Source organism: Prunus persica, chromosome G8, assembly GCF_000346465.2.
Source record: "Prunus persica cultivar Lovell chromosome G8, Prunus_persica_NCBIv2, whole genome shotgun sequence".
NCBI lineage: Eukaryota > Viridiplantae > Streptophyta > Magnoliopsida > Rosales > Rosaceae > Prunus > Prunus persica.
The window spans coordinates 21,066,485-21,086,192 of NC_034016.1; the positions used below are offsets into that span (position 1 = coordinate 21,066,485).

At 37.2% G+C, this 19,708-nt stretch overlaps 3 protein-coding genes across 4 annotated transcripts; 1 reads left to right on the plus strand and 2 right to left on the minus strand.

Annotated features, from left to right (window-relative positions):
- On the plus strand, positions 5,473–7,844 carry LOC18766961 (fatty-acid-binding protein 1). The gene is made up of 4 exons (XM_007200457.2): positions 5,473–5,902; positions 6,791–7,040; positions 7,230–7,321; positions 7,542–7,844. Exons 1-4 carry the CDS (start codon positions 5,500–5,502, stop codon positions 7,679–7,681), a joined length of 885 nt encoding a protein of 294 aa, XP_007200519.1. The 5' UTR covers positions 5,473–5,499; the 3' UTR covers positions 7,682–7,844.
- On the minus strand, positions 8,117–13,193 carry LOC18768529 (protein TIME FOR COFFEE). 2 transcript variants are annotated; one of them, XM_020570015.1, is made up of 10 exons: positions 12,655–13,193; positions 12,401–12,534; positions 12,125–12,302; positions 11,732–12,026; positions 11,529–11,589; positions 11,359–11,436; positions 11,070–11,274; positions 10,920–10,969; positions 10,463–10,846; positions 8,117–10,344 (listed from the first exon to the last, which is right to left on the minus strand). In XM_020570015.1, exons 1-10 carry the CDS (start codon positions 12,899–12,901, stop codon positions 8,764–8,766), a joined length of 3,213 nt encoding a protein of 1,070 aa, XP_020425604.1. In that variant the 5' UTR covers positions 12,902–13,193; the 3' UTR covers positions 8,117–8,763. The 2 variants fall into 2 exon arrangements, with proteins under 2 accessions (XP_020425604.1, XP_020425603.1); XM_020570014.1 differs by having other exon boundaries at positions 11,070–11,277; positions 12,655–13,191.
- LOC18768823 (ribosome-recycling factor, chloroplastic) lies at positions 15,560–19,690 on the minus strand. The gene is made up of 11 exons (XM_020553682.1): positions 19,334–19,690; positions 18,937–19,093; positions 18,552–18,621; positions 18,325–18,420; positions 18,112–18,209; positions 17,556–17,667; positions 16,890–16,931; positions 16,498–16,554; positions 16,297–16,347; positions 15,948–16,004; positions 15,560–15,872 (listed from the first exon to the last, which is right to left on the minus strand). The coding sequence occupies exons 1-11, from the start codon at positions 19,419–19,421 to the stop codon at positions 15,855–15,857; spliced, it is 846 nt and encodes a 281-aa protein (XP_020409271.1). The 5' UTR covers positions 19,422–19,690; the 3' UTR covers positions 15,560–15,854.

Sequence of the window (19,708 nt, forward strand, 5' to 3'; positions counted from 1 at the left end):
AGAGGAAATAAATCCTTCTATATATATAGCAACCTTGTAAGTTGTATCTATTCTTGGTACCTCAAGTTTCTTCTCCATTCAGCATTTGTTTATCTGTTTATGTTGTAGTGGGTAAGTGCTACATGTTTGTTTTATTTAAAAAAAGTACGAGAAGGGGATCAAACTTTAGTGCAAATGAACGGACATACTAATTAACTAAGGAAAATGCTAGGGAGACCAACTTTAGATACCAACTTGTGTACCAACTCTCTAATAGAGTGTGGGACCCATTGTATTGGTGGGCTCCACCTCTATTAGAGAGTTGGTACACAAGTTGGTATCTAAAGTTGGTCTCCCTAGCATGACCCATTAACTAAACCAACTGACCTAATTCACATCTGCATCAACATAACGAAAATCATCCAATTACATGTCGATCATTATATATATGACTAAAACAAATTATATATGACGTCTAATTAATCTGAAGAAAAAAAAAACGAAATTATTTATCATTGACTTAAAGACTTTTGTCAAATGAGAACTTAAAGAGATTGGTGTCATTGAGTTCTAACCTCGAAGATGCTTTCCTTCCCTAGTTTAATCTTCTGGAAAACAACAAAATAAGTTGAAGTTAAACTCATGGATTAAGTATATTAAATACCATTGTTAAGTGATGTAGCTTTCATTTTTTTTGTCAACTTATCATTAAAAACTGAGAGCATTAGGGTAAAAAAAAAAAAAACAGTGAAATTCAGATTTGATTCGAATTGCCTCTTAGGCCATCACCTTCCAAACTATTCACAATATGCCTTATTGTCGTCCTGCGCTTTTCTGGTTTTGTTGTTTTCCTCACTTGGTGGTGGTGGTAGTGGTGGTGGTGGTGCCTTAAAAAGGAACCCTAATTAACAAATCATTTCATGCTAACGCCATATTCTCAAATAAATAATGCATTTTATGCTTGACTAATATGCTTATCGATTAAAAAAATATAAAACCCACACATATGCTTCAAAAGGTGTTTAAGGTAATGATAAAAAATAAATATATTAATTCGGAAACGCTGATGTTGTACTTTCTTCTTTTAATAGGACATCGAATCTTTTAAGATGGAGTGAGAACTAAACAAGTGCAAGTTATAGTTAATTAGTCACTCTTTGCCTAATCCAATTATCTAATTAACCTCCCTCTCCTCTCCACATCAACCACGAGGTATAGATATTTAGTCATATATCCATTCTTAGCACTAATAATATAGATAAATCCTACACCATTTAATTTTTATAAAAAAAATCCCAAAAAAATGATAGCTAAGCTGACCATTGAATTTAATTTTGATTATTAAATTACTTTGATGTCTTATTGAGTATTTTGAGTTTTTTTTAATGAGATTTTGGGGTTGATTTTGTTTTAAAAAATCAATGATAGTTTTGTAATTTAAAAGAAGTTAAAAAGTTGTAAATGGGCTTTGGATGTGTTTTTAAAATCCATTTCATATAGCGTTTTTTGAATTATAATTTAAGCTCCTATATTATGTATAATAATGAATTTCCTTAGAAATTATGCATCTCTTATTTATTGTTACAAGTTGATGTTTTGTTGCATCAATCTAATTAAAATATGCATTATTGCTTTCATTATTTTTTGGATTTGCATAACTGAAGACTGTTACTACCACTTCCCACAAACGACAAGCCGGCTATAGATAATGTGTGTTTTCACATTGTTCTCTCTCTTTATTTTTATTTTTAATCTAAGTAACTGTTATTTGACATTTAAAAAAGTCATCTGCATTCGATAAATCTTTAGATTAAATTTTTAGTCGATTCCGTTTTTGAAGAGAGTCCCAAAAGACAACAAAGGCCTACCCTCCTCAATTTATTAAGTCTTCGCGTTGTCAACACTCAACAGTCATTGAGAGATAATGAAATCATGTGTATCAAGATTCAAGAACATGTTTTACGTCATAAAAACAATTAAAATAAAAGGATAAATTTAGTTGGGTTTATGTTTGGTCTTGGGCCTGGATCGGGTCCTTTTGTGCATGGACTGAGAAATGGGCTAAAACTCAAACAAAAAAAGGTATTAGGCTTTTTTTCTTTTTGGACTCAAAATTATTAGGCTTCGCAAAGAACTTATTGGGTTATGAAAGTAACCAACCACTTGGCCTTTTTGTTCTTTTACAAGAAAATTTTAATTAAAGTCCAAGTCCTCAAGCCCAGACCCAAATCAATTGGGCAATTAGATAATGTCACGTGCTGATCACGTGACAACCTCAATGATCATATATACTCCTTAAATAGAAAGAAAGAGGCCGAAGAAAATGGTGTCCTTCCGCTTCCCCTTCTCGTTTCCTCAGCGCCAAAAGCACACTCCTCCCATCTACTCCTTCTCCTCCTCTGCCACGTCGCGTCCCTTCTTTGCCACCACCGCCGCCGTATACTTCGCCGCTGGTGCCGCATCAGTCGCCGGAGTGGCTGCTGCCACCCACAACTCCACAAACCAAGCACACCCATTTCTCCAAAACGCACTGAATCTCTTCTTTGCCAATCGCTCTCTGCCACTTTGGAGTTCGCTCTCTCTAAACTACACTTCGAGCTCCGTCGTTGATTCCAAGACCCAATTGCAGTTCTTCAAGAAATTCAAGCCTTCTTTGGGCATTCTTGGCGTCTTTTTGGTCACTCTTCTCTCTTCATCAGCCGCTTCTCCTGCTTGGATTACAATACAGTTCGTAGCGGGATTCGTTCTCGTGGGGTTGCCTTGCTGGGTTTTAGATGATTTATGTGTTAATGAGAACGAACTGTGTGCCATCTGCTCCAACCCAAAAAAATAAAAAATAAAAGGGTCTAGGCGCCCGCCTAGACGCTAGGCGGGCTGGGCGGATCTTTTTGTTTTGTTTTGTTTTGTTTTGTTTAATATTTGTAATTATTTAATATCTCCTTAACATGCTCCAAGGGCCTGCACCAACGGAATAGCCAGGGTTCAATATCTCCTTAACATGCTCCCAGAAAACCACAATATCACAATATCAGAAAGTGTAATGGTAAACTTTATAAAGGAAAAGAATAGGTGTAGTTGGAATATTTAAGGAAATTTTTTTGGGTCAGCAGAGAAATGAGCAACCTTTTGGTTTCATTAGCGACAATGAGTTTTCGTCTTTAAAAATGCAAAAATGCTGCAAGTTAAGAAATTGTGACCTTGCAAGAGAATGCTCGGAAATGACAAGAGATAAGTGGTGGTGAGAACAGGCTGCATTCCTGATGGGTTAATGGTAAAAGGGATATATGGCTCCACTTCAGTAATAGGCGAGTCATCTCTGTCCAAAACACATCAGACCAGAAAATAATGTCAGCCAACAGAATTGTTTACCCCATAATCAATATATTTTCAAAGCTCAGATTGTAGAAGGTGGTGTGAATTGTTTCTACTAGGCTGTTAGTTGATACAAAGATCAGTTTATAAGCAATATCTGCTATACATCTAACGTTAGGATTAAGAACAACCGTCTTCATATAATCAAATAACACCACATGCTGCATGCATACAGAAAACGCATGCATTGTGCAGTTTCTTTCACTACAAACGATCATCAGCCATCAAAATGGTTACGAATGTATTATCTTGCAGCAGAAACAAGCTTAAAACCATAGTAATGCAGCTTTATCTTCCTGCAACCTTCAGTTACCACAACTGCCCACATAGTGACTAATCTCACTCTTGAAGAATGACTCAGCAGCATTGTCAAGGACTGAACTCAAAGTTGGGAAGAGTTGGGGATGAAAGCGTTGCGAGCTGAGAAGAGTAGCTTCCATGGCGTGACTGGGAACAGTAGAGAACCGCAGGACTGTTCGGTTCTTTAAGCTAGAGAAGGCTCATCTTTAACGGTAGCAATCCTGTGTGTTATCTGCTCCAACAAACAATAAAACAAAAAAATTCGGCCTAGGCGGGCGCCTAGGCGCTAGGCGGCCTGGGCGGATCCTTTTTTTTGTTTATTTTAATAATTGTAAATAATTAATATCTTATCCTTACTTAATTACTTTAATTAGTAATTATGTTTTAATTATGAATTATTTAATGAATAATTAGTATTGAAATATTTTAATTAATTTCATTAATTACTTGATAAATTGAAATCAATTATTTTAAATTATTTTGTTGACTTTTAAAAAAAATATTCGTTTGTTTAGTTTAATATTTGTAATTAAGTAAGATATTAGCCTTATTTAATTACTTTAATTAGTAATTATATTTTAATTATTATTTATTTAGTGAAGAATTAGTATTTTAATATTTTAATTATCTCAACTAATTTTGTGGAATTTAAATTTTTTTAATTTCAGATATTATTTTTAAAATAATTTTTTTTAACAAAGCGATAGTATTTATTGAAGAATTAAAATATTTAAAAATATGAATTAAAATAGATTTTAGCCTTTTTAAAATCCTAGAAAATTATTTTAGTATTACAAAAATGGATTTTAGCCTCCAAACTCTAAATTCAAGTCTCGAACCAAAAACCATAGTTTCCAAACTTGTTCCAAAACTATTCACAAGCCTCGAACTCTAACTCTAAACCTGTACTGTAGGGCACTTAGAACTCGATTAAGCTTGAATACTCACGTAATTCGGCCTAGGGCTTTAGAATTCAGGTTTCAATCTCAATCTTGGATTATTACGACATAACTCAATCTTGGATTCTAATTTTCCTTGGCACTTTTGAAATATTAGTCTTTATTGAGCACATTTTAATTAATTAATTGTTGCACTTGCTACATTATGTTAAGGTTCAGCTCCAATGGTTTTAGATTATGATCAACCTCATGGTTCTTCCAATTAAGGGGTCTTCTTATGCTTAGTTATTTCCAGTACTTTCAATTCTGTTCTAACTAGGTGGATTGGACAAGAAGATCTCATTGGGTTTCTCTCTTCTCCTAAGAACAGATTTGATGCTGCAGGGAAGATGCTGGAAAAGCTTGGAACCGGTGCATTGTATTTGTTGGTGATTCAATTGGAAGGAACCAATGGGAATCTCTTCTCTGTATGCTCTCCTCTGCACTTCCTAACAGGACTTCCATCTATGAGGTGAATGGGAGTCCAAGCACAAAGCATTTGGGGTTCTTGGGGATTTCTACTTCCAAGAAGGGGAGGAGCCTGGAGGTGAAGATGAATATGAGCGTCGAAAATGCATATCGCAGATCGATTGAAACTGTGGTTGACTGGATTGGTAGTGAAGTGAACACGAGCAGAACGTATGCCCTTTTTCGAACTTATATTACAGTTTGGTTTGCACTTAAAGGCCCTTTGTGTTTTTCATAACTTTGTATAGGAATAGGAGTTTAAACATTGCATGGACTGGGAAATGGGCTAAAACTCAAACTAAAAAAGGTATTAGGCTTTTTTTCTTTTTGGACTCAAAATTGTTAGGCTTCCCAAACAACTTATTGGGTTATGAAAGTAGCCAACTACTTTTTTTTCTTTCATATATATGCCCCTTAAATAGAAACAAAGAAGCAGAAGAAAATGGTGTCCTTCCGCTTCCCCTTCTCGTTTCCTCAGCCCCCAAAGCACACTCCTCCCACCTACTCCTCCTCCTCCTCTGCCACGTCGCGTCCCTTCTCTGCCACCGCCGCCGCCGTAGCCATCGCCGCTGGTGCCGCAGCTGTCGCCGGAGTGGCTGCTGCCACCCACAACTCCACAAACCAAGCACACCCATTTCTCCAAAACGCACTGAATCTCTTCTTTGCCAATCGCTCTCTGCCACTTTGGGGTTCGCTCTCTCTAAACTACACTTCGAGCTCCGTCGTTGATTCCAAGACTGGCGCCTCGTTTCCTTCGGTTCTGGATGACTCTCGCCTACTTCTTGGAATTGGGTTGCGGAGAAAACGAGTGTTCGGCTTAAAGAACATCGATGTCTATGCATTTGGTATCACATTTCCTTTTTGTTGGCTTTGGAAATTTCATTGTTTTTTGTTGTTGATTTTAAGAAATTTTAATTGGCAAGCACACATTGTTAGTTCAGTGTAGAAAGTAGTAAAAAATTTGCTAGCTCGTTATTGTGCATGTGTATGTATAATGTATGTATATATAGGATTTCAGCTTGTGCTAACCATATGCATAATAGAAGACGAGATAGCAGTAGCGTTGGATTGATTAAGTTATGCAATGGTTGGGTGTGTTTTTATAAATGAATCGAACATTTTGAATGCTGCAATGTGGTTGAAGTGTTGTTCCTGGTGGTGATAGATGATTAATGCTGTATTTGAAAATCAGAACATGCTAAGGATATTGAAGCTCTGTGAAAGTTAAACATTACTAAATATCGGATAACTTTTACTTGTAAAAGATTAGGCGGCAATACTTTGGGGAAGAAAGTTATGGAGATGATTGTGATGTGACAATAAGAGTGGGGTATTTTAAATCCAGTGCATATTTCATGTTGATGATAAGTTTATTAAAAACAAGGGAATTAAGAATTTGGTAATTTTTTTTTTCTGACATCTTATTTCCTTGCGTTATGACATGGTGCAGTGGTACTAGTGGCTCTGAGAAATAATATCCTCACTAATTCAGTACATTTGATCAAAATGGTGTCATTGAAAGTGTCGGTGTCAGTAGTTAGGGTAAAAACCTATCTGTGATTTCTTTCACATGGTTTGATTCCTCAAATACAGATACATAATAATGCTGGCTTTCTCATTCTGGCTATTTTTCAAGGTCCTTTTGGCACAGTCGCAGTCCTTTAAGCCTGCATTGTCCATATGCATAGCCTTTGCGATACATTTCATTGAAATATAGTTGTGTGTATCTGCAGGTATTTATGCTGATGACAGGGACATAAAAGAATTGCTTAGCGAGAAATATGGGAAATTGTCCGTTTCGGAACTTCAGGACAACAAGGAGTATAGTGATGATTTGCTGGAAACTGATATAGGCATGACTGTCAGACTACAAATAGTTTATGGCAGACTGAGCATTAGTTCCGTGCGTAGTGCTTTTGAGGAGTCTGTCGGAAGCAGACTTAGGAAGTTTGGAGGCTCAGATAATCAAGAATTGCTCCAAACGTAAATCATTTTTTCTAATCAACACTGAAATAACCTTGTGACTTGCATCTTTTTCTTTTCAGCTTGCAGTAATATGTCTCATCTCCACTAGGATTTTTTTTTCCCTGTTCTCTGTTTATAAGCCTTGGTTTACAAAAAGCCACACCTTGTAATACGATTTTGTCATCCTAATAGCTCAATTAATTGTAGGTTCACTTCCCAATTCAAAGACGAATATAAAATACCAAAGGGATCTGTAATAGATCTCTCAAGGGAACGGGGCTATGTACTTCGAACAACTAGTAAGATTTTTCTCTTCAGTCATGTTCCGATTTCTTCGAAGTATATCACAACATACATATCCATTTTCATCCATTCATTATAATTATTTGCAGGAAGTGTTTGTTCTCAGTAGGTTACAGCCAATGAAATAAACTGAAGATATTTTTAGCAGGATTTGTTCATTTTATTTTGTAGATTCTGGGATTACTTTTAATTTGAACTTATGCTAAATTGCTGCAGTTGATGGAAAGGAGGTGGGAAGCATAGAGAGTAAACTCCTGTGTAAGTCGCTTCTGGATTTATATATAGGCGAGGAACCATTTGATAAAGAAGCGAAAGAAGATGTGAAGCTCAATTTGGCCTCTCTCCTTCACAAGTAGATGGGAGAGAGAGACAATCAAATGAGTCAGAAATTTTTTTCTTCTTCTCCTTTTTCATGTATAATCATATTTAATAAAAGAGATCAGGAATAAAATTTGATTTTATTAAAGTAGATAATCTTTATTTCTTCTTTTAATCATAGTTTATGTGAATGGACATCTAGGTTTTTTTTTAATGTGTAAAGTAAACCACGTATGGCTGGATTATCTTTGATTTTTTGTTTCCAATCAACCATCCCAGAAGTTCGTGCGTTCAAGGCTCAACAACTCACATTTGAAAATTTTAATGAAGGCAATGAGAATCGGATTAAGTATTTTAATCCTTTAATTAGAGCTAGTAAATTTGGTTTCTTCCTAAAATGCAGGTCCATTCAAACATGCAAACGAAATGGTATATAAAAAAGAATACAAAAAAGCCAATCAGACCCAATAGCGTCCACCTCCAATACACTTTTTAGTTGTGTCTTTCTTTAAAGCTTCTTTGATTTCTTTTTCTGACCTCAATCTCTTCCATGGTCCCTACTCCATCCAAAAACAAAAGGGAAAATTGCAGATTCATTTGTACAGAAAAAATTTCAGTCCATTGCTTCATAGTCAGAAAAAATATAATATAATATTTACACATCACCATGAGATTAGACCAATCAAATCTAAATTAGGGCCTATGAATATGAAGAAGCTTTTAGCATCCCCCACACCACCAACCCATACTTCCATCATCAAAATCGTAGGCCTAATCTTAGGACCCTCTTCAACATGCAGGTCACTTTAACAGCAGGGTACATGGTGGTGGTAGCCAACTCCACATGTGCGCTTTAATCTTAGGACCTGCCCTGCACTTTGTTAGAACACTGACTTGCATTGAACTTTATCCTCCACCAACTTGGCTTTTCACTTCATTGTACCCCTTTTCATCACCTCTCTACAAGCTCCCAAGTTGTCAAGTCCCCTTTTGAACAAGTTTTTTTTGCGTCTAGATAGCGCGCCAGACCACCCCTTTAGGATCAGAATTTTATTAGTAACTGTGATGCTTATGGGGCTAATAGTTATCAGGTCACGGCATTGTTGTTGCAAATATTGTTCTAGTACTTGAGTTCAGAAATGTGGCTGGAACATGTGCTCAAGATTGAGGGCAAGTTCCTACCACAAGCAGGAGAGGACATCTGGCCATTACCACTAGGCGAAGAATTCTCAGTTTGATGCGACTGTAATGTAGACATTGATGAAGAAGCAACTAAACTAGAGGAAGACTGGTTCTTGTTAGTGAGTATCTGTTGCCTTTGTGGTGCTAAGGATGATTTGTGGTTTCCCCCGAAAGATATTTGAGTCTGACCTTGTGAAGATCTTCCTTGTTGTTGGGGAAAACTCACGACAGTTGAGAACTGAGGAGCTTGGGCAGAACTGTTGCATTGTACTAAAGCTTGTGAGAAAGCAGGGGAGTTCTTTGGGAACTTGGCAGCAATAGCAGGTTGCTGCTGTTGTAACATATGTGGCTTCTGAAGCTGAAACTGGAACATGTGTTGTTGTTGAGAATTTGATGATATTTTACTATCAACAGGAGCATTTGTTGCTGTGGTAGTCAAGGCGATGGACCGAGGAGGCCAGCTTCCAGTGACAGGGGATGAAATGAAGTTAAGAGTTCTTGCTGAATTGTCAAAAACAAGGGTCTGCCTCTGCCCAATACTTGAGGAAGACTTCCCAGAAGCAGCTTTTAACCCATCATCAGCATTGTTGGAACCACCTCCAGTCTTTCTTTCGGATATTTGATGATTCTTTTTCTGCACCGCTTGAGGTGCCGGTCCTACTTTGTATCCTTGTTGAGCCATGTCTGGGAGGCTTTGAAATATTGCTGGATTTTGTGCCATGGTTGAAAAGTTCAAGCATGAACCTGTACTGTTATTTCCACTGAAGGAGGCAAATGACATGCCATGCTGTGATTCCTCAATGTGATTTCCACTGCCACCCCCAGCACCACCCAATGTTACATAAGGCATCAAGGTAAAGTTCAGGGGTTGAAATGGAACTGCAAAGTTCTGCCCATATACACTCTTTTGGGCATGAGAGACAGCAAGAGATGCAGTATTCTCCCCATTCATCTCACCCTCAAGCTTGCAAGATTGAAGGGACGGCGGCATATACTGCTTTTGTGACTGTTGTGATTGCACGCTAGTTGAGGTCAAAAAATTGTTGCTATTAAATTGTGCTTCCCTCAGTTTCTGAGACTCCTGTTGCTTGTGGGATGGTGTGGAATCACTTGAAGTGTTTGTGTTCTGATGCTGCAACTGCGAGTGAGGCTGTTGCTGTTGAACCTGTGAAGGGTGGAACATCTGATTTGAATAGAAAGGCCCATTAAACAAAGGCACTGGTTGAGCAGGGTTTCCTCCTCTAAAGGCTGGTGTTGTTCCTATATGAGTTGAAATAGGAAATGGATACCCATTGAGTGCCAAGTATGGACCTTCCTTGGCTGCCATATTCGGATTAATAAAGTTCACTGCAGCCACCGTTGGCAACGCTGAAGAACTCATTGGAGTTCTAGCAGCTGAATGGCTCGGAAGTGATGCATTGTTTGTTGATTTGGCATGTTTCAAAGGACCAGATTGATTACTATTTGATGTCCCTGACGCTTGATGTTGGCCCAGAGGGAAAGTGATAGTATGTCCATGCTGCAATCAAAAAAAGTATAGATAAACTTTTAAAACCATACTCATAGAAACTGATTAAAATGCAGTTAGAAGACATTCCTCTCGACCAAATAGTGTAATGCAGATGATGAAGACATACCATTTCATTTCCATCAGAGGCAGGAGCTTGCTGAACTGCAAGATGCTTTCTCTTTAAGGTTTCTGTGAAATTGGCAGCCTCAGAGATTTTACCGTTTCCACTATGACCTTGAAAGTTTGACACGCCCTGCTCATGTTCCTGTGATTGCTGAAGATTCAAACCTGGTAAGCTTCCAAGCATTGGGTTTCCAACGACTATGTTTTCTGCAGGCAATATGACTTTGAAGATGTCTGGCTTGGTGCCACGTAGAGGAGCAGAACCAGTTTCTGCTGGCCAGAAATTGTTCGTCTTTGTAACCTTCTGATGCAAGCAAATGTTGTGAGCAATGTAATGGTGGGTTGCACATCTCTTTCGCCGTGGCTGAGACAGAAGGGAATTTGCAGGCTGCATTTTACACAACAGAAAATTCAAAACTTAAACTATTTTGATAAATAAAAGCAAACGAAAAAATAGAAACCTGTAGTGTGGTGGATGATCCCATGGCCAAGGGCACTGAGCTAGAATGAGCTGAAAAAATAGAGATCAACAAATTAAGTGTCCACCTTTAAAGCAATCAGACAGATTCATTCAGCTGGATAAACAAGACCAAATTTAGGCGTTGAATTACCAATTTTCTCCAGTTTCGGATTCGGAACGACATCTTTAGGCTGCTGTTTTTTACCTTGGTGTTGTAATTTACCGTCACTATCTTGATTTGGGTTCTCATTAAACTTTTCCTTACTTGTCTCCATCTTCTTCTCATCTACTTTCTCAATCACAGCTTCCTCAACATATTTTTCCACCTTTTCTTCATTCTTAACCAAAATTTCCATCTTCTGCATCAAAACAAAATAGAGTCACAGTATGAAAGCAGAACCAAGAGCATTGTAAAGAACTGACGGATTGAGTCTGCTTACCATTTCTACATCTTGAGGCAGAGGTTTAGGATCAGATGCAAAATCAGACAAGTCCTCCTTCTCCATGGGAGGAGGAGCCTGTTCAAAAAAGGCAAAACTCTTCAGCAAATTAGAAAAAAATCTACCAATGTAAATATAAGCAGAAGGGCAGAACAAACCAGAAGCCTCACCATCAAATCAAATTTGAACATGTCCTCTCTCTTGCTCTCAAGCTTCGACCCAGTTGAAATGCTGACCAATTTCACCCATCAAAACAAACAAAATTAATCAGATTTCTTTTTTTTTTTGAGGCTGCATCATTAATTGGATATTTCTCAGTGACACAATCAATCAAAATAAAAAAGAGACAAAGAAAAGATTCTTTGATGCTCACGCTTTTGTCCCTGTCAAATCCTCCCAAGACAATTCAACTTTTGGGAGGATGCTTTTTCCCTCTTCCATGAATGGTTTGGCATCTTCCTTCTGCGACTCTATGGACCCAGATGCTCCTTCATCACAACCCGTATGGTGAACCGGGTTGCACAGTTCCCCGTTTGATTTCGGCGAACAAGTTTCAAACTTTTCCGGTTGGTCACTTTTTTCAAAGACACCAGCTTCAGAAACTGAACTGTCCTGAACCGCCATTAAAGCACTCTCACCCTCCACTTTCTTGTCCTTGAGCTCTGCAACTGCGAACCAGGGAAAATGGAAAAATCATTAGAATCATCGCTGAAACGAGAAAGTGCAGACAGGGATGTAACCCAAGTCTTGAAATCGTCGCTAATACCATTTCTATCTTTAGCTTCGAGATTCAAAGTAGAGTTTTTGATATTATCCTGGTCCTTGGAGCTCTTGGATTGCTTCATCAGCCCGAGAACCTCAGCGATCTCAATCTCAATATCCTCTTCGACAGGCTCAGAAGATTTAGACGACTTCGGAGGCCGAATCTTGGGTCCATTTGGCTTCTGCATAATATCAATTTACAAGCTCAAAATCTCAAACTTTTCCCTTAACTTCATCAAAACTATAACTTTTATGAAAAATAATAGAACAGAGAACTAACCATCTTCTTCCTCGCTGAAACATTAGAAAAAGATAGCGAGGCGGCTTTTACGCTCAGTTGCTGAAGACTCTCTTCTTCCCCAGCTCCTCCATAATTCCCAGAAGAAGCATATTCATGCGACCTTTTTCCAGAAGCTGCAAAAAGACATCAAATTTACAAACTAACTAAAAAAACAGAGCAAGGCCCAAAAGAACAGCACCAAACAGAGAAGAACATAGGGGAAGCTAATCAGCTACATTTGGGTATTGGTGTACCTGAGCGAGCTTTTCTGGGCACTGCAACTCCGATCATTTCATGGGCAACCATCAACTGCGGAGCTTGCTCATCGGAATAGCCGACGCTCCCTTCTTCAGTGCTCTCGTGACCTTGATCTCCTCTGACCCTCCTCTGTTTTGTGCTCTGCTCTCTCATACTTCTCTTGTTGTTGGGTCGCTCGCGTAACTTGAGAAATCCATTGCTTGCTGCCATGCTTGGCCTTCTTGCTTCTCTACTTCTCTCCATGATGATATATTCTCTCCCCCTTCTCCCTTCTCATAAAATCATCAAGCTCAAAAAGACGGGAGACAGAGACTCACTTTTCTCTCTGTTTTGCTTGGCTGTATTTGTAAACGCATACATAGATACAAATATGCCCCATGCATTGAGAATTGTATATATCATTGTATTTGATATTTCTCCAATGCTACCAGAGAGATAACCTGGATTCGATATCAATGGCCCTTCTTTTGCAATTATTAAGTCGTTGTTATTATTTTTCTGTATTTTTTTTATAAATATTTTATTATTTAAGACAAGAATAGGAGGAGGTGGTGATGGATGGACGAATTATTTTAGGGTCATGCTAGGGAGACCAACTTTAGATACCAACTTGTGTACCAACTCTCTAATAGAGGTGGAGCCCACCAATACAATGGGTCCCACACTCTATTAGAGAGCTGGTACACAAGTTGGTATCTAAAGTTGGTCTCCCTAGCATTTTCCATTATTTTATCGAGGAAAGATGCAGATCAAAGCAAACATTAGTTTAAAAGATAAAATAAAGAAAAAAAATATAATAAAGTACAATCAGTATCATCATCTGTATACATTCTATAATGGCTGCACACGTTAACTTCTTTCTTTAATTTAAATTAAGCTAGTCTTCTTTTAGTTAATTAAATAATTAATGAAGAGTACTAAAATTAAAAGCATGCCTCTTTGGCTTGTCAATCCTTTGTATTTTGATTTGAGTATGCAACTCTAGGAAACTAAGCAAAAGGAATCCATCCACTTGCCCAACAACAGAAAAAGTCATATTTTACTCCCTTTGATTTTCTTTAATGAAAAAATAATGAAAGAAACAGCCTTTGTTTATTCAATAAGATATAGTATTTCTAGGGATATCAACTACTATAAAACAGTTTTTTAGTCGTTTTTATAATGTTTTTTTTTTTCCCTTAATGCCAAAGTAGGTCGAGTAAGCGCGTAGACTAATCTGACTGCTAATGCATGTGAGTGTCGCAATATATCAATAGTTATAATCATTCATACGTATGTGACTGACTATAGGTTAGAAACTGTCATTTCATTAGTAACTTTAGTAGTATTGTTGTTTCATAATTGGTTCATAAGATTAAAAGGTAAAACCTACCTAAAAGTGATTTGTGGAATAGGGAGTTTTTTGTTTTTGAGACTATTGTAATTTGACTTCAGCTTACCCTCAATTGTTTTTAAGCATAAACTAATAATATGCTTGTACAACTAAACCAATATTAAAACTGATTTAGTGGGGAAAGAACAATTGTATTTAGTAGGTCAAGACAAGCTGATCCTTCCCAGTGGCACTTTATTAACTAAATGCAATATAAAATAACAATTAATTAAATAATCAGATCCAGAGTGCGAGTTGTTTGGATCGACAAAAAATCATATTTTTTTTTATTGTGTGGATGGAATTGTTATTTGTTTTGATAAAATAAAAAATTGTTATTTGCTAAGGTGGCAGGCATTTTGATGTTCCACATACTACAAAGGACTTTCGGGAAGGTAATGAGTTAATAATAAGCACCTCACAGCTTCCAATCAAAAAATAATAAATAAATAAGCATCTCATCTCATCTCACAGCTAGTCGTGGAGGTCACCATGGTCAAAGAAAATAATATTTTAGAATTTAATAACAAAAAAAATAGAGTTTTTAATTGAGTGAAGAATTCATGGTTGGTTTGGGGGTTAGAACTTAGAGGAGGAGACTGAATATAATTATTTAATTAAGTTTTTGAGATGAGATCGAGAACTCAGGACAAATATTCAAAGTTCAAACTCAAATGTTAGGTTTCTGACTTTTGGTTTCTTTACAAAATTTTATACAAATGTTGGGTTTCACTTTCATCTTTCAAAACAAGCATGCAATTGCAACCCTTTTTAATTTCTTAATTCCATGCAGGGCCAACCTTTATCAATTGAAAAATCTCGTCCAGGAATGATCTAATGCCTGCCCCAGTACTTTATATATATATATACAAAAACTTCACCTGGGTGTTCTTTTGTAATGATTATATGAACTGTTGCAAGACATCAATGGTGCTTGAAAATGTTCCCAATATGATTTTCCTCTTCATGTTTTCCTGGTTGTGAAAACAGAGCATACAGAAAATGATTGTGTTTTTTTTCCCTCTGGGTAAGTCGGTTGATAACCAAAATTATTGAAAGCAAAGAGAAGTATGTTATCTTCTCTTGCACGGGTAAAATCAGCTTGTTCATAAATTGAACTCAAAAGGGTGCAATGCATTGCAAAGGAAAAAGGTGGTGTACAATTATTCCTCATTAAATTTTCATCCTTTGTTGGTTGGAAGTTTCTAAGAAATTGCATGTAGAAATCGAATTTAGAAAAGCACAATGAGATGGGACCTATAGCCCTTTTTTTGTTTTTCGTTTTATCTTCTGTATATATATTTTGGAGGGTAGGGTTAGTGGGCTTCTAGGGTAGTGTGTTTTCAAATCGAAAGATGGGACAAATGACATGTTATGACTTGGATAAGGAAAAGTACTTCCCCCACCTCGTCGCATTCATCATTCTTTCTATCTCTTTCCTTCTTTAACAAGTGACATGAAGAAAGAGATAAAACGCGGACAATGCAACGGAGTATGGAAGTTTTTCTCATAGATTAGAGCCCAGTTCAAAGAACATAAAATAGTGGAACTGAATATTGAAATTTTGACTTTTAACATCTTTAATATAATGATCATTGCCACCCACAGAGAAGTTGAGATATTAATGTGGTGCACGCTTCTAATTGAAAAGCCTTGCATAACATGGCATATTTTTCACGTAACCTTAAAAACAAAATGTCTGGTTATCTCAAAAGGTGCTTTGTAAGGGTGAGGTATAGACAGCACTGCAAATTATCCGCACAAAAAACAGAAGGTTTGTTGGAGATAGAAGCTCAACCATTTACATCAGTGCATGAACAATCACTAAACCTTCAGCAATTCCTGAAACACGATTGCAAATTATGTTAAACTTCAATAACGACTTAGGTTAAAATGAGAATCAAATGGAGAAACTACCTTTTCTTTTTGTTTGAAGACGGTATCAAGCTTCTTCACATACTCATCTGTCAATTTCTGCATAAAGAAAAAAGGTGAGCGTCGTATTTTACAGGAACAGAACTGTTTTAAATGATAAGTTTAGAAAATGTATCTTCTACTGTAACCTTTGAAATCAAAACCCAACCACTCATGAAACAAGAAATTGGTGCGTGAAATGTCCACAAAAGATGGCTAAGAAACAAATCCGTCAGTTGGCTTCTTTATGCAAACCACAATACCTAGTTTAGTTGGCTTAATGATACCGTGGTGCATTGAATGTGGTCCAGCAGCATACTAGATAATCAACTAAACAAAAGATTTAAATTACCTGCAAATCACTAGATAAGTCTTTGACATTATCTTCAGAGAGCTTTTTGTCCTTTTAGAAAAACAAAAAAGCTTATGTCAATAAGGAATCTAAAAGTAAAATGGTGCTGGAAAAATAAAAGAAACAAAGGGGGGCCCCAAAGGCAATGCCAGGAAGCGAGAAAGAAAGAGAGGTTGCAGGAGTGGGTTTTAAGATTCAAACCTTCTCAAGTTTGTCGAGAGCTTTTAAAGCATCTCTTCTGATGTTCCTCAATGCCACCTATAACGATTGAGTAATAGGTCTTTCAGAAGAACAAGATCAATCACTTTAAAGTATAAATGTTAATATAGGAAGTTTTAAAATGCATTAATTGCTCCGTGCTTTTACTTCAATATGGTGCCATGATTAGAGCTCACCACGAACAACTGAACTGAAGGACGGGAAAGGGAGCTGGGGTTGGGGGTCAATTATTTAGTATATCAATTTGTGGGATTTGGTTAAGCATGTGTACAACACAGCCAAAACCATCAAACTCTGAAAATATTAATTACTTATAATTCACAAACTAAAGAAGGAGAGTTTTCTCCAACTATCAACCAAAGATACTACTGTACCTTTCCTTCTTCGGTCTGTTTTGCCACTACTTTTGACAATTCCTGCATGGAATAAAAAAGGAGCACATATTAAAGAACGTGACTGATTATTGTGCATCATCAGAAAACAGAATGTTTCTGTTTTTTTTTTTTTCCTATAATGATTTTGTCACCACTGCCTGTACAACGAAGCATGGCTTCTATCATGTTGAATATTTTTAGGAATTCCATATAATTTGTACCAAGATTACAGCTAATTCTCAATGTATGATAAAATTAAAGGAATATGCTTTTCATAAAACAATTACAAAAGCAAGCTATTAAGCCAAATACTAGAAGTCTCAACCTTTAAAAACTGATATAGTAAAGTAGAACTTGCATAGTCAATTAAAAAATATAAGGGTCAAATCATGGAGATATACCAAAGCTCCTAATAATCTCGTCATCTTCAACTATGACATTCCACCACAACCAAAAATGTGCGTGAATGTGTGTGTGTGTGTGTGTGTGAGAGAGAGAGAGAGAGAGAGAGAGAGAGAGAGGGAAGTGTCATGAGGTATGATCTCTAGAGTGTAAACATACAATTTACTGCATCTCAGTATATGTAGATTGGCCAAAGCAACAGGAAGAGCTGAAAATCCCTTAGCTCATTTATATAATAAATCAAAGATTAAAGATGAGAAATACCTTCCTTCTTTCTGCTGTAAGTTGAGGTAGGGTCAACCGAATCACTTCTCCATCATTATTTGGAGTTAAACCAAGATCAGAGCTAACTATGGCCTTCTCTATAGCCTTTAAGCTGAAAAAGAGGTTATAACAATTAAAAGAAAGGAAAAAAAAAATTTAACTAATCAAATGATCAATTGATCCCAAATGCATTCTTCCAATAGAAATAACTAGCTCAAACATCGATGTTTCTTTTTGGTATCAGAGAGAAGGCAATAAAGAATCACTGGGAAAATCACCTGATTCTATAATTTTACCATGTACTTCGTCTACTTATTGTGCATAGATACAGAGAAAATCTTAAACGAGCTCCTATCAGAGAAAGCGGTAGCCCGCTAGCTAGTTTTCAGCTGGGTTTTATGTCAGTCAATAATGTCTCTCCTCCTCTGATTTTGGAAAAAATTTAGCAGTGACCATTCCAAAGCAGACAAGTGGCTATTGCATGACTGGGAATGCAGCATAGCGCACTGGTCTTCAATGAATCCTACTAGTATCGTGTCTTTAGTTTATGAAATACCTGGATTTATCATATGGCTGAACCAAGAAGGAACTTGCATCAGGAGAACTAATTTGAGCAATGGTCTTCAAGCCAACGGGGCTTCCATAGTATTCAACCTAGAAAAGTATTGTATTATAACTATTCTTAGAGCAAAAATAACAGCACCATGTCTTCAATCTATACAAAAATGAATTACAAAAGTAGCTAGACAAACCCTAAATTAAGTCATACCTCAATCTTGTCCAGCATGGCTGGGCTTGCCCTCCCTGTCCGAATAGAATTGAAATTGGACCGTACCAGTTCGATAGTCTTTTCCATCCTTCCTTTCTGAAATATAACTTACATTCTCAATACAAGTTGTTTCTTCCTGACTCCATGAAAAATCCAAAGAGCCTAAAATCTCCCCAACCCAATCACACACTACGTATTTTAATAAAAGAAGCCATAGACAAACTTACAGCATCTTTTTTTATCAAAGACTTCTCTGCTTCTATTTCTTCAATAGTGGCAGCCCTTACAGTTCCAGCTCTGGATATGTCAACCGAAAGGAAATATGAAAGAGAAGAAAAAAATTTTGATTGGAAGGCAAACATATACCTACTACACAACCACTAACTCAAAGCAATTACATAAACCATAGTGGTAGCACCACACAGCCCAAATCTCCATTGCATTCACAAATTGCAAGGATAACATCAATGACTATGGAGAGTCAGAGAATAGATTCATTTTGAGTGTATTGTTGTCAAATGTTAAGCCAACAATTGCATTCATATCCCAACTTTTAGTCCCATGCTGACAACAGAAACCAGAGTATAATTCTTTGGCACAAATAAAACTTGCCTCTTTTGCAACAATTGCTTCTTGACAACAATAGGATTACCAGAAAACTTCATGGAACCATCCTGAGATCCTACATAACTAACAGTTGAGCTCCATGAGCATACATTAACCGTTATGGGCTGGCATTTCTTACAAACCGGTCCTCCGCCAAAGGAGTCTGCAAAAATGTCAACTTTTAGAGCATTTAGCATGCGAAACAAAAATGACCATCAAACATAAACGAAGTTACAAACTCAGCCCACTAACACTAAGCTATGCAGTTTTCCTACTGAACTCCAAAAGGGCCCCTTCGAAATTGAATCATTGGCTTTTATATTTGGAGAGCAAGTCATAAAGCTCATCAATTACCACTAATTAGAATGCAATGAATCCATAAAATGGTTGATGGGTTATGTACCTCGAACGGAGAGGAGGGTTTTGGGAGGGTTTTGCGTGGGTTGGAGGAAGAAGCGTACAGGGGTTGCAGGAGAGAAGTGGGTCGCCATGAAAGCCGAAGACTGGTATTCTGAGCGAAACTGTTGGGGCTGCGATATTTTTATGTAAGAAATATAATAACCCACTAAAGTAGTGACTGTGGTAAAGGGCAGAATAGGCAGGCAATGGGTCTTCAGCCTGTCAACGGGATGACAATGAACACTGAGGAGGGAGAGTGTTCGCTATTTTCAGGGGCTGTGGATAAGCATTTTCCTCTGCTCATTTTATTTTGGGACTTGTTTGTTTTCTTGGATTAGAATGTCATAATCAAACACTGGATAGAGATATCCTCCACTGG

Bases quoted from the DNA above. Each gene is read 5' to 3' on its own strand.
- LOC18766961 (XM_007200457.2), top strand. From the start codon at position 5,500: ATGGTGTCCTTCCGCTTCCCCTTCTCGTTTCCTCAGCCCCCAAAGCAC. The intron at 7,041-7,229 runs GTAAATCATTTT...AATTAATTGTAG, and splicing joins AATCAAGAATTGCTCCAAAC to GTTCACTTCCCAATTCAAAG. The intron at 7,322-7,541 runs GTAAGATTTTTC...AAATTGCTGCAG, and splicing joins CTATGTACTTCGAACAACTA to TTGATGGAAAGGAGGTGGGA.
- LOC18768529 (XM_020570014.1), bottom strand. From the start codon at position 12,901: ATGGAGAGAAGTAGAGAAGCAAGAAGGCCAAGCATGGCAGCAAGCAAT. The intron at 12,535-12,654 runs GTACACCAATAC...GTCTTTTTGCAG, and splicing joins GCCCAGAAAAGCTCGCTCAG to CTTCTGGAAAAAGGTCGCAT. The intron at 11,437-11,528 runs GTGAGGCTTCTG...TTTTTTGAACAG, and splicing joins TGTTCAAATTTGATTTGATG to GCTCCTCCTCCCATGGAGAA.
- LOC18768823 (XM_020553682.1), bottom strand. From the start codon at position 19,421: ATGGCGACCCACTTCTCTCCTGCAACCCCTGTACGCTTCTTCCTCCAA. The intron at 17,668-18,111 runs GTATTTCATAAA...CCTCTTTTTCAG, and splicing joins CAGCCATATGATAAATCCAG to CTTAAAGGCTATAGAGAAGG. The intron at 16,932-17,555 runs GTATTTCTCATC...TATTCCATGCAG, and splicing joins TTACAGCAGAAAGAAGGAAG to GAATTGTCAAAAGTAGTGGC.